The 14,357-nt window shown below is 37.7% G+C and overlaps 2 protein-coding genes and 1 non-coding gene across 3 annotated transcripts in view; 1 reads left to right on the top strand and 2 right to left on the bottom strand.

Moving 5' to 3' along the window:
* The window catches only part of LOC134747859 (actin-histidine N-methyltransferase), a 48,057-nt gene extending 39,468 nt beyond the window's left edge, over positions 1 to 8,589 (top strand). The window contains exons 6-9 of the mRNA XM_063682523.1: positions 1,559 to 1,686; positions 5,317 to 5,516; positions 5,732 to 5,909; positions 6,541 to 8,589. Coding sequence (XP_063538593.1) covers positions 1,559 to 1,686; positions 5,317 to 5,516; positions 5,732 to 5,909; positions 6,541 to 6,643 — 609 coding nt within the window. The 3' untranslated portion in view covers positions 6,644 to 8,589. The remainder of the gene's footprint in view (positions 1 to 1,558; positions 1,687 to 5,316; positions 5,517 to 5,731; positions 5,910 to 6,540) is intronic.
* A 1,895-nt stretch (positions 8,590 to 10,484) lies between these two features.
* The window catches only part of LOC134747690 (cuticlin-3), a 40,767-nt gene continuing 36,894 nt past the window's right edge, over positions 10,485 to 14,357 (bottom strand). The window contains exons 10-13 of the mRNA XM_063682297.1: positions 12,500 to 12,578; positions 12,185 to 12,347; positions 11,137 to 11,290; positions 10,485 to 10,866 (exon numbers count right to left, since the gene is read on the bottom strand). Coding sequence (XP_063538367.1) covers positions 10,688 to 10,866; positions 11,137 to 11,290; positions 12,185 to 12,347; positions 12,500 to 12,578 — 575 coding nt within the window. The 3' untranslated portion in view covers positions 10,485 to 10,687. The remainder of the gene's footprint in view (positions 10,867 to 11,136; positions 11,291 to 12,184; positions 12,348 to 12,499; positions 12,579 to 14,357) is intronic.
* Trnas-aga (transfer RNA serine (anticodon AGA)) lies at positions 14,255 to 14,332 on the bottom strand. The gene is given in 2 exon segments: positions 14,255 to 14,290; positions 14,296 to 14,332. It is a non-coding gene; the product is annotated as a tRNA-Ser (tRNA).

The raw sequence follows: 14,357 nt of genomic DNA, 5'->3' as shown, positions 1-14,357 counted from the left end.
TGATGACTTGTCACAGCCTGGAGCAGAGCATGGACGCGACCGTCTTCATTTCGGTCTGGAAAATGGTTTCCACGAGCACGGGAAAGTACAAACATTGTTGAGAAATGGGCCATGGTGATAACTTGTCACGACCAAGACCGGGTTCAATACAAATTTCCCGCCTATGTGACCATGACTAGGATGTACTAACTGATTTAACTGATCAGTTAAACTTTATTGCAACGAGATAACGTCTACTGATGGTCAGATAACTGTGTTGTTGTTAGTAATACGGACATGTGTCTAGCTTTCTAGTAGGCACATGAACAATGCAGCTATTTATGGTCTTCCTCTGTTATAGGAAGCTGAAGGGCATTGAACTTTGACAGTAAATTAAGCTGTGACTCGAATGGTACTGCAAAATTTCAGATTCATATAAGCTGACACGGGGCTAGGGATGGCACGGAGCTGTGGTTATGTATCAAAAATTAAAGTTATCTTCGTTTCTGTTTTGTAGTATTTTTAAGTAGTGTATTTTTCTTAAGTACTTAACCCTTTACCTACGGGGACTTTGAAAACCCAGTCACCGCTCAATACGGGCATGTATTGGCGAGAGTCAGCGGTTTGACATAATTTCACTTACTTGTAACTTTTGAAGTACTACAGCTACGTGCTTGAAATTTCACACACACATTAAGTATAATATGTTTTATTAATAACTAATCACTTGGTGTATTTATATTCACTAATAATTCTCATTTCACGCTTAATATTAATCACTAAGAAATTGAAGAATTTTAAGTTACTGTTAGCGAATTTCTCAAGATTAAGGTTTAAAGTATTAGTTTATTATATATGTAACACAACTATTTAAACACTTAAATAAGGATGATTATTCAAATATTGCAAAAAATCAATCACTTAAAATGTTGCACAGAAACAGATTTCTGCTACTGATGAACAATAGTGATGTGCGCATATCGACACAATTGACGATATTTCTGTAAGTACGGGATATAAGCTTAGCAAGTTATGTTTTTAATAAAAAAAATATTACATTCCAATTTTGTAACTATTTGGACAAAGAAAAGTGTAAAAACTAAAAATAACATTCAAATCACCCACACGTCTCACTCCTACAACAAGTCGATGAAATATAAAAAAACACTAGGTCCGCCATATTGAGTTCGATTATTTGCGCTTCTGCAGTACGGGTGTCAACCCCAGTTGACAGCAAAAATGCGGTAATTTTAAAAATATGTTTATGTCAGAGCCATCTAACGAAATATTATGATATTTTTTTCTTTGCATCTATATTAATCCCAATGCATAATATGACCGCTATTACCAAGACACAAGGTCTCGTTTCGATTAAAATAAATATTGAACATGAACCTATCTTCGATCAACTATAATTGACACCTGTACTGCAGCGGTGTTGCCTTACTGGCAACTCTGGTTGACACCCGTAGGTAAAGGGTTAAAGCTTATTTCTCCAAAGCTCACCTGTAGATGCTAGTAAAATTCAAATGGATTAAATGCTATTCCTTTATCTATACGTCCAAATGTTTATTTCCAGATAACAACAGATTTCAACAAGGAGCTGAACCGAGGCGAATGCTACGCGTTACGGGATTTTAAGCCGGGGGAACAAATCTTCATCTTCTACGGGGCTAGGCCTAACGCTGACCTATTTCTACATAACTGGTACGGATACCTATACTATGTATATATGGACGTAAGGTTCAATCCTGTTTAGCCTTACGACGACTGCTGACGACCTGATCGGGATATGGACCGTGATTACCTTTTGTATTGTTTTCGAGCTTCGGATATTTCGACGCAGTTACATGCATCTTGTTCACGGGTGACGGAAGATAGCGGGTGGGTGTCAAAGTTGTGTAGACCGCACTTGGTCCATATCCCGGTCAATATAAGTCTAGTGAAACTAACCGTGAATCATTCAAAACTGTTATTGCCTCAGCAGTGTCAAAATGACATATTCGCTAACGTCTGCGTAACTTACTTTCTAATCTTTCTATACATCTCGGTCGCATTAATATGCGAGGACGAGCGAGATGCATAGAAAGTAAGTTACGCACACGCTAGCGAATTATGTCAGTGTCAAACTGGTGGTAGCCGTACTGGAGAACAAAGTCTTATCGTCTTAGTTTAGTGCTGGGCCTAACGCCGATTTCCTTGTAGATACCTACACAAGGGTACGCACATATATTTTATAGTCAGACTTTAATCTTAGGCCCTGTTGCCACTTTCCGGCATTTTATAGAAAAAAACAAATTTCGGCTATGTTGACATAGAAAAACGCGTTTAACCAAATTTCGTAGTTCTAAAAATGCTTAGCCAAATAAATCGCTGTTTTATTAAAGGATGGTTCTTGGATAGGTATTAGGTATGGTTCTAAATTGTAACTGAACAGATGACGCTGCTATAGTTAAACAAAAGTTTTTACCACGTCAAATAAACGGTAACTTTGACGACAATTAAACATATTGAACCTTTATTACGCTTCACCTAAAGCTATAAAACGTTAATTGAACAAAAACTCAAAAGTAGCTATTTACTAGGCACCTACGTGACGTACTGATATAATGGAAGTCATAAAACTTATTATTTGTACCCATAATAGCACAATTGTTGCCAATTATGTCTAGAAAGTCTTTAAAGGTTCACGATTTTCTCTCCAATTTATTTTAACAAGGACGATGGCTTGTTTACTGTTTTTGTTTTTTTATTGATATCGAGACATGTTATACTCATAATGAGGTTTTATTTTTGCTTCTTTATTGCACTTTCTCGTAAAAAGTATCATAAAAATTGCAATACGCTTAACATGGATTGTGTTTTTAGGGCAATAAAAATACGGTTATGGTGATCATATTGCTTCATACGGATGTCACAACGATTTTTTTTTTCTTTATTTATTCTTAACAATAATTATTGCGTCGAACATAGTTTGTTAATAATTAAAATTATGTACATTGTACCTATTAAACATTAAAATAAAGATTGAAGATAAGTATATAAAATTACAAATTACAATTACAAATATGTCAACATATTTACAAAATTATTAGAATAAAAATTCACATGTACACATCCAATTTAACAATCACTTACTAGAAAATAATTACAAATGCCAAACTCAAGTCAAATCTCAGTCGACTTAAAAATAACTAAATAAATTCCTGTTACAAAAATATAAAACATTAACAATTCAAATTAAATATATTAAGGGTTATGAAGCAATATGACTTAACATGAAGTTATTAACATGTTTACCCTATAATTTTCATAAGCGCTGTTTTTGATCATATTTTTCCGGTATATTTGTTTGTATTGATGTCAATTAAATGCTTTTATTGGATGAGGATTAAATATGTATGTAACAGAATCTCGTGACTTCGTTTCGTTTATATTCATTATCTGTTATAGACTATACTATACTTCAAATTTTTATATTAAAGGAAAAAATGGAAAAAGTTACACTTCCGGCGGGCGGTAACTTTTTCCTTTAATATAAAAATTTGGAGTATCGCTCGCAGACGTATCTGCATGTTAAAAAAATTGATTATACTATACTTGTTCTTTTTGGCACTTACGTATCTATATCGTTGTATATTTTACTCACAATCGAAGTGAAAAGAAGAGTGTATAACTCAGGCATAAAATTCCATTTTTATCCTCGACTATATTGGTCCTCGCTGCGCTCGGACCAATAAGCCTCGGGGAAATGTGGCTCGTTTTATTCCGTTTTTGTACGAGTACAATCTACTATAATTAGATTTTTTTCAGCCATTAGGACTGTACAGAAAACTCAATTCTCTATTCATATATCGTTGTCTTGTTTACGTATCATTCAGTGTCGACAGTATTCGATAAGTAAGCAGCATTGTTCTATTGAAGCGTAGGTACCAGGAACAACACTGACGTAATACTTACTTGCGCCCGCGTCACACACTGTCACAGCATCGATTACGTACACGTACTTTATTGTGCCAGTTTTTTTTTGTTAGTTTCGCTTAATATGACTGAGAGAAATTTGTAGCGCTCAAGTTGGACAAGTCAACTATAATACACTCATGCAAACGCTGCTTTCCGAAAAATATATTGGGAGTGTTTTAAAAAAACCGGCTAAGTGCGAGTCGGACTCGCGCACAAAGGGTTCCGTACCATGACGCAAAAAACGGCAAAAAAGTCACGTTTGTTGTATGGGAGCCCCACTTAAATATTTATTTTATTCTGTTTTTAGTATTTGTTGTTATAGCGGCAACAGAAATACACCATCTGTGAAATTTTCAATTGTCTAGCTATCACGGTTCATGAGATACAGCCTGGTGACAGACGGACAGCGGACGGGCAGCGGAGTCTTAAGGGGCCCACTGATTATCAGTCCGCCGGACATTATCAGCCTGTCAGTTAGAACAAAAAAATTACAGTTCCGAACAACTGACAGGCCGATATCGTCCGGCGGACTAGTAATCAGTAGGCCAGGCCCCTTTAGTAATTAGGGTCCCGTTTTTACCCTTTGGGTACGGAACCCTAAAAACTTGTCAAGTTTTTGCTTTCTATTCGGGGTTAAAAGGTTACGTGGTAAATGTGGTCAGTGTTGTGCCCTCCTTTATTCGTGTGATTTTGCCAAAATCTCTACAATATTGCTTTCAATTCGTTACACAATATTCACAATAGAAACGGCCTCCTAGCCAAGTCGGTAGTGAGCCTGTTACGAAGCAAAATGTCTCGGATTAGAATCCTGGTAAAGGAAATTTATTTGTGTGGTTACAAATATGTGTTCCTGAGTTATGGACGATCTTTGTGTATATGAGTATTTAATATATGTATTTATATTATATGATTAAATGTGCCATTTTTAACTAAAAGGGTACTTATTGTCGCTTGTCAGTAAGGCGCTATTTCCATATAGCTTCAATTAGAAATCAACCTTATCGACAAGCGACAATGTGGTACCTTTTGGTTGAAAGCGTCACAAATCTTTGTCGAGTACAAACAACACAAGCCTTATCGAGCTTATTGTGGCGCTATAATGTCCAGCAATATTTATTTTTGGTTTTTAATTTAATTATAGAAGAGTTTCAAACATATGGGTCCGATTTATAAAGCTACAAATTACAAATTGCAAGAATATGCCGTTATATCAACGTTACTGACCAGTTTACATAAAATTGTGACTTGTATTTTTTAATAGCATCCATATCATTACCTACAATTAGAAAAGTCGCAGGTCGACATTGTTTTTTTGTTTGTATTAAAAATAAGTGTTGTTTTTTTACCTTTATTACCTACTATTTTTCTTTTCAGTTTCGTGTACCCAGACAATCAGCATGACAGCCTCTCCCTTGCTCTCGGTGTTAGTTCAAGCGACCCTCACCGGGACACAAGAGTAGCCCTACTGAGCAGATTGGGTCTCGCTGGTGTCACCCACTATAGCTTGTACCGAGGAGACAGCCCCATCAGCGCCGAGCTACTGGCTTTCATTAGGATATTCAATATGAATCAAGGTTCGTAAAGTAACAACCTTTACTAAAGTCCTACTAAGCAGATTGGGACTTTCTGGTGTCACCCACTACAGTTTGTACCGGGGCGACAGCCCCATCAGCGCCGAGGTACTAGCTTTCATAAGGATATTCAATATCAATCCAGGTTCGATCTAGATTTGTTCAGTAAACCACACTCGATACATGGGTATATTAAAATACAATGTTTTTAATTTCAGACGAACTGACAAAATGGTCGGACCACGGCCTACCCGGCGACCTGGTCTCCACTGAAGCGAGCAGTGCGGAGGCGGTGGGCGCGGCGCTCGACCGGCGCGCGTACACGTACCTGCTCACCCGCTGCGGACTCATAAAGGCCATGTACAAGCAGAGAGATACCAACGATACTACACATACGTATGTATTTTATCTTATACTAGCTTTTGTCCGCGACCTCGTCTGCGTGGTATCAGTAACAGCAGCTGAGTAAGTTTAACGCCTGGAGAAAGTGAATAGCAATAATTCAAATTTTTTTTATACTACGTCGGTGGCAAACAAGCATACGGCCCGCCTGATGTTAAGCAGTCTCCATAGCCTATGTACGCCTGCAACTCCAGAGGAGTGATGAGTTACTACGTCCAGAAGAGAGGTATGGGCACTGTGAATGACATCTCGCTTTGTGTGGTAGGGCACAGGACAGCGGATGTCATTCCAGATCTCTAGATCTGTTTAGAATCCGACTGAAGTGCTCTAGCAGAGCCCAACTGGGGAGGTACCTCCACCTTACAGAAAACCGCAGTCAATTTAGGCAGAAGCTTAATTTCTTGACATCAATTATCAGGCAACTCATTAAATCTCTCAATTTCACCCCCCTTTTCACTCTCTTTAGGGATGATTTCCGACATTAAAACTATCCTATGTCCTTCCCGGGACTCAAATTATCTCTATGCCAAATTTGTCCGTGTAATATAAGTCAAAAATGTACTGAAAGCTTCGTCTATATAAATTCCGTCGCTGCAAAATCTTAAATGCGATGTCTGTTTTGCAGCAAAAACATCAAGCTGCTGAAACAATGTGAAGTACATATCTTGGACGGTACCATAAAGTACTTGGAAACCGAACTACAGAAGCTACCCGCCGCCGACAACTGAGACCGGTACATATCAACAATGTTTTTAAGGTACCTCACGTGCAATCCTTATTTTTAAATGTTTATTTATAAGTCTCGGAAATTTAAGTCATTTTGAAAACATAACCATAATTTAGGACCCATTTATGAGTCGAAAATGTTCGTTAACATTCTGCGGACGCCATTATAAGGATGTCTTATGTTGTACGGAACACGGTTGTTTTTAAAATGACGGGCGTTTTTCCGAGTCTTGATAATGAGACAAGTAAGCGGTACAGACCGTTAATCGTTACAACGACACTTAATTGTGAGCTCCTTTGGTCATTGTTAAATTCCGTCTACGTCAATATTCTGCGTCGACTTGGCGATGGCAAAACAGAATGAAAGCGGCAACAAAAACGTCAAATTATCATTATATTTTTCACCCTAGATTGTCTAGGTAATAAAAGTGATTCTAGTAACTATGTAAAACAAAATCAAATGAGGCGCCATCTCCAAAAATTTATATTTTTCGCTTTTCGAGTTCTCTTAGATCTTTGTAAAGTCCATCTAAGTCAAGCTTGCAATAATATAGGTATGGCAAACGACAGTGTGTGGAAACATCATATGACTTGATATTTTCTAATGGGCCTTATTACCTAGGTTATAAGAAAGACTTGATAGTGACTAACTAGAGCTATAAAAATCAAGTAAGAAGCCATCTACGACAATGATGCACACGGCTCTACGGAGAATTGGAGATGAATTGTCTGTATTATTTATTTGTCTCTCCTTTTGTGCACAAAAAGTACGATAAAGGGTATTTTAAAAACATTGCTGATATAAATAGTAAAATACAACGATGGACCCTACATGATCCTTGACACCATTTTATGATAAAGTTAATGATAAGTATGAATCATTATCGCTACAGTCAGTGGAGGCAGGCATGGCTCACTCCGCGATTTTGTCGCGTCGCTACGAGTACATGCGGCCCACACCAATTTTGGTGTCTAGCCATAGTAGTTGCCGCGCACCGCTACGGAACGGACGCCTGCTCGCGCTTGCGCCACCTAGCGGTCATATCTGTCGTAATAGACGGGTTTTGTTAGAGAGTGAACCTTCTGTAACAAGTACTATTATTTATTCTGTGGTGGAGGCAAGTACGCCTTTTGTATTTTGAAAGTAGGTGCAGTTATCTCATTTGATCTAGTTTATACAATAGCCGAGCAGTCCCATCGCATAAGGAAGGCCATTTTATGCTGTGTAACTTCCGTCATTCACTTTAATATAGCTTTCGTCCGGTCAATGTAATTCATTATTATAAAATAAATGTTATTTGATATGATCTATACGAATATTATTCAGATCAAGTCAAATTGTACTCTCTTGCAAACAAATTTAACATCTTATATTATAAGCATAAAATATGTCGTGTAATGAAAAATCAATTATGAATTATGAACAAATGATGACAGTCTTTTAACACTTTAAATGTATTTTTAAGGGCATTGTTTTGTGCAACGAATAAACCTTTAGGGCCACTTGCACCATCCCACTAATCCGGGGTTACCATGGTTACCAATACAATTTGACACTGGGTTAACGGTTTAACCACAACCCCGGGTTAGTGGATGGTGCAAGTGGGCCTTACTCTTACACGGTGGGTATAACAAAAGAAAAAAACATTAATCTGTGCCTTTGAGGGGCATATGTTTTTAAAGTGGTTTTAAGAACTTCTAATTATAGTCTGTCAAGCCATTTCCGTCAATAGAAAAAAGCGGCAAACTAAAGAGATGTAGGCGCTGTAGTGATAAAGTTGTTAGAGCAGCTATATATATTTTTATACATATAAATGCGATTTATTATGTTGCTCGTGTAAGGAATTTCATTGTGATTTCTCTTTTGTGTGCATTTTCTATGTTGTTTTTGTTATAAATCATGTCATGTACTTACAAACGTATTTTATTATACTTTGTGTTGTTGAAACGTTGTTGTTGTTGTTGTTATTTATACTTGTAAAACTAAAAAAAATAGTATAATTGCATTTAGGTTTATTATTTTTTATTTCGATTTCACAATAGGCAGTTTCAGAAGTACAAAATTTATAAATATAGTCTAAAAATATAACCTAAAGTAATATTTACAAACATGTATGTACAGTAAGCATAGCTATTAGCTTGGCACTCCTGCATACAAATTTGTATGCAGGGGTGCTAAGCTATTAGTTTTTCTGACTGTACCTATAAAAAACTTACGATAAATTGTATATAAATACTAATAAATAACATCTAGTTCTATAATTTATTATTTTAAAAAACATTAATGTATTAAACTTATTCGAATACGTTTGTATCATTTTATCACAACTTTACTGAGAGAATTCTGGTTTAAACATACTTAAGAATAGACAGACAAACAGAAGGAGGTATATTTTAAATAAAAAATATAAATCCTCTCAATTTGTCAATATTTTACATTCAACTTAAGTAAAAAAATGAGTAAATTTAACTTACGCAAAAATAATCTAAACTTTAATGACAAATTATATTAGCTGCACAAATTTCGAAATGATGTATAATAACTTGTAGTAGGTGTTAACCATGAAGCCTTTCGACCATGAATATACAGAGTAAAAGTTAAGATTTCTGAACGAGAATTCAAAATGTTGTATCAGATTTCCGAACGCAACGTCTACGCCGCGCACGACGCGCGCTGTATTATTTCAGAAGATCCAAAACAACCCACTGCTGGGTTAACTATGGAATATATATATTGCGTGCTATAGATATATTGCGTGCTGGATCTCGGCAGATTGTGATGGACTTTTTGTACACACTTTCATGCAATTAATAAAAAAATATGAATTATGAATACTTCTTCGGTCGATACCAATTGGGTCCATTTATCGATCTAAATAACAGGCTATTAAGATTACTGCTATATTTATCTTTTACTCTACCTCGTATCTACAAGCTTCAAATGCCCTAAAATTGTGATACCTACAGTTAGTTTTCTTCATTCTCTGAGTATTGGCTATTAGATCCAATTTATATGGAATATTAAACTATGGCTATATTAGGGCTTAAAACAAGCAATAATTTTACGTCTGAGACCTTCTCTAGTAGCATTTTGGTAGGCATACAATTCCGTGCCATAATTCTACTAGGGTTATATTTGCGTAGAAATTCGAACTACTATCATAGAGCCAAAACCTTAGCTCGCTAAGCATGTAAATGTGACAGAACTATTTCAAACATTGTTTTCTTAAGGGTCATATTTACCTAAACGATTTGAACACCTTATACTTTAAAATAACTTATTTGGACATAGACTTGACAATACTTAAACAGGCCTCTTGGACATAAAGGCAACTAGTGGCATATTCCGAACATCACAACTTAATCTAGCCTACTAAAAACATTTATAATAAGTTATCCGTCCCTTCTGCGATATATAAGGTGCTTTTAAATTAGTTACCGAGATTTTTACTGCTGATAATACACGGCTCCTGGAGTAGGTATATTTAAATATATGAAAACAAAAAAATACATGAAAAGTTTTCTTAATTTCTATTTAAAGTTAATTATGAATATGAATTACTTATTAATTTTTAAGTTTAATTGTTTCAGCGTAAAGTATCATATCTTAAAATATAGGTAGTTAGACCGAGATAAGTCTGCAACGATTTTGATAGCACACGCAGTGCAAGTGTTATTTTAAACGTCTTCTATGAAATTATGACACTTGCACTGCGTGTGCTTTCAAAATCGTTGCAGACTTCTCTTGGTCTAACTAATTTGTTAACACCTTACATAGCGTGATGCGGGAACAGGCCTCTCCGCCTTAGCGACGCGAGGCATAAGGAAAAAAATTGGGAACGGATGACAGCAACCACAGACAGCAACAGTTTTATAGAAAGTGACACTGTGTGCAGCATAAGAGGCCAAGTCCTAAGACGAAAAAGGTGAATAAGGGATGGAACAACCTGAAATATTTTCAACCTAAAGGCCATGTCTTAGAGAATTTTCTTCCTGTAGCCTATTTTGATTATCTATCATTACCTAACCTAATGTAGTATAAACATTTACTTTATCCGCCCTTTATGCGGTACATAAACGTGATGCGGCGTACGCGCTTCCCGTCTCCTCCACCCTCGAGCGGCTACTAGTAGCGCCCCCACTAGGGCTGCGATGAGGACGCCGCATGACACCAGCATGGCCGACAATGCGGAGGTTTTTAGACACGTCTGACCTTCGACTGGACCTGAAAAGAAAAGGATTTATTGCAGTAGGTACCTTTATACTTATGTTTAAGTTTTGTGCTACTGAGGGACGTCTCTGGCCAGGGTTATCATATCAAATAGGGTCGATTTCTTTGATTTTGGTATCCCCTTAAAAGACCCTTTAAAATTGTTGAAATAGCTTCATACTGTTTAGGTATGTTAAGAAAACCAAAGTGCATTCGCATTTGAACTTGCTATTTACCACGACCATAGATATAATATAAGGGTGTAAGGGGTTATAATTTACTAACCACTGCGGGCGGCGAGTTCGCTGTCCTCCTCTCCCTCCTGCAGTACGCGGAGTGACTGGAACAGCGAGATGTTCTCAGATAGCTGCGGCGGTGCGGGAGGTTCTACTGAGCGCCGACGCACCGATTTCATGTTGCGCCAGTGACATGGTTGAGACTGAAATAGGTCAATGTAGAAATGAATAAACTTCAGAATACAATGCCATAGGTATTAAGAAGGATAATAAGCTCTTGTATTTTTTGCTGTGGGGGAGTTTTGTATACTATTGCAGGTGTATACGTTCTTACATTTGTTATTTCATTACTTCCATCGCAGTGCCAAAACATCCCAGCCGATTTTGATGGAAGGTGTCCATCGAAATCAACACTAGAAATATCTAGTGTTGATTTCGACCTACCTGTGTATAACCACTAGTTATAAGTGTATAACCACTAGTTATAAGTGTACCTAATAAGGTTCATTTGCGGGCAAGATTCGAACTTGTGCCCTTTTGGAATACCGGTCCAATCGCTGTTAACCAACTGAGCTACCAAAGCTTACTAGAAGCGTGCGAATTTTTCCATTCCTTCCTAGTTTACACGCCTTAGGGAGGCGCATAGTGATATCTACCCTAAGAATCTTCTAATTTCTTAACGGCACTTGAGCCGTTATTAACCTTTACTAAGCTAATTTAACTTAGTATAGTTAGTACTTTAGTTTTCCACTAAATATCTTGATCACAGCATCAATACAAAAATAGGTTATAACTAATGTATCTCGAACACGGCCGGCTTACACCACGAGCCGTGGAAGCAAGGGACCAGCCTATTCCCCACGTCTCCATCTCTATCTTACCGGGCATCTTCCGTGACATAATATCCGCACGTCGCACTCGATGCACAAGGAAGGGGAGCCGGTGAAACGGAACGTCTTCATGTACGCAAGTTTCGAACACGCCCGCCTCGGACCAGGAGCCGCGGAAGCGTGAGACCAGCCTATTCCCCACGTCACTTCCCTTCTTACTCAGACAGCTATGTAGTTCCCCGCGTAGTGCATCTATTCCGTTCTTACCGGGCACCTCCCGTGACACATCCGCACGTCGCACTCAATGTACAAGGCAGGGGATCCGGTGAACCGAAAAGTCTTCATGTACGCGAACACTTGAGTTTCGAACACGCCCGCCTCGGACCAGGAGCCGCGGAACCGGGAGATCAGCTTGTCGTCCACTGGGCACCTGGAATCAACGATCAGATTAAGTATAACTCCGACCTGGGGTAACATTGCTAAGCTTAGACAAGAGAACTAATTCTGCTGCCATTCTTGTCCGAACTTTGAACAAAAAAATTAAAAACTTATGCGATAGAGTTTTTCATATGAATAACTTACCCATGCTCGTCAATAAGTTGGATGCGTTTCGTAGCCCCGTTATGTGCGAAGCAATCGTTCACCACGATATCGAACCCATCTGCAACATAAATGAGTACAAAATTATGTAAATTTTCTATTGATATCGTGAAATTCAAGTTGAAGTTAAAAGCGTTCGGTCGACAAAGGTCCAGAGGGGCTACCGCCAACATCGAAAAACATTATCTGCCTCTGTCGCTGGAATATGCAAAAAGTGAAAGACAGGCAGATAACGAATTTCCATTTTGGCGGTAACCCCTCATACCATGAAGATGGTCAATGATGATGATAATGGATAGTTGGTGGAGACCGACGAGACAGAACAGCGATTACAAACTGAAGACAAAGTGACACACTCGTACATACGCGTAGTTAAGCGGACAGTTATTTTGAAGCCATATACCTAAACAAGTTGTAGTATTTTTTTCCTTAGCAAAAAATACTATACCGACTTAGCTACTGCTTAGCTGACCCTTTTCGGACTTACTGCTAAGAACTGGTGCGACATCTACTATTAAGTGCGGTTGCGGGGATTCTGTCAGTAAGAAATACCTACTGCCGCGTAGGTATAGCAGTAGACGTTGGTCATTAATTTAACGGCATCGATCATATTGTTAGAGGCAATGAACCTGATCGTCACAGCTCTTCTTTCGATTGCACGCACATATGGCACGCGATGTAGATGCCGTTAAATCCCTTAGCGGTGCAGATTTAAATCTATTACTATTAACCTATTACTGTAAAATTTCACGCTATTAATAAAATATTTTTCCCCTCACTAGCTCGGAAAGTTGTCGTTTATCCTTCAATACAAGCGAGGAAAAACGCGTTTTATCCACTAGTGGGGAAAGTAATTTGACCTTGGATGGAGCGTGTTTAAGTAGTTTGACAGATAACAAAACGTAAAACGCTCATGATAATGGTTCGTTCGATATTAATTATCATTAAATAAATGGTTTCAGAATCTAATAAAAAATACCAAATTTAGCTTAAGTCATAAACCTTAAATTTCCATAAGAAACGTTTGTTTTTTTATAATGATGTTAAATATAATTCTGAACGCACAAGTTGAGTCGATGCAATTTCAAAACGCATCGTTGACATTTCATACATCAGAAATGTCAACATTGTCAACAATTGTTTTACTTAAAACCTTTTCTCACCGACTCGCGTAAAAATACACAACTTCCAGAGTTTTCTGTTATAATATCGTAAAGAAATGAGTGATTCCAGTGATGAAGATGATCTAACGCCTGTGCATGTTGCACTTTCCTCGCTATAGTGAGGTGAAAAATTTTGTATTACACACGGGCGCAAATGTATTTTACTTCTCGTGTGTTGAAACACTCGCTACGCTCAGGATTCTATTTTAGAACCACTCGCTTCGCTCGTGGTTCACCTATAGAATCCTTTCGCTTACTCGTGTTTCAACTCTACACTCGCGGGTAAAATACAACTTTGCACCCTTGTATAACAAATAACTATTTTTGTCAAAGACCACGAACTAGGAATTAAATGCCTATGATGATTAAATTCAACAAAAGTGTTCTGTCGGATGATCAGTTAAGAACCACCGTATTAGAGGAACATTATGTAGATTGGACAGTAAATAATGGCACTGAATACGGCCTCGGAATGAACTAGTTGATAATGTCTGGTATAATCTTAATACTTTTAAATAAACAGACCATATTAAGAGCTCCTTATGTAGATGAGCAAATTTAAAAGTGGAATAACTGCCTTGGGTGAGGCTTGAACTCACGGCCTCTGGATTGATACTCTAGCCCAGCGCTTTGCCAACTGAGCCACCAAGACCTCATCCATAGTCATAGGCAGTATT

The sequence above is a fragment of the Cydia strobilella genome, chromosome 15 (genome assembly GCF_947568885.1).
Source record: "Cydia strobilella chromosome 15, ilCydStro3.1, whole genome shotgun sequence".
Taxonomy (NCBI): Eukaryota; Metazoa; Arthropoda; class Insecta; order Lepidoptera; family Tortricidae; genus Cydia; species Cydia strobilella.
The sequence above is the reverse complement of the archived record's forward strand: the minus strand, read 5'-3'. Positions and strand labels throughout refer to the sequence as shown.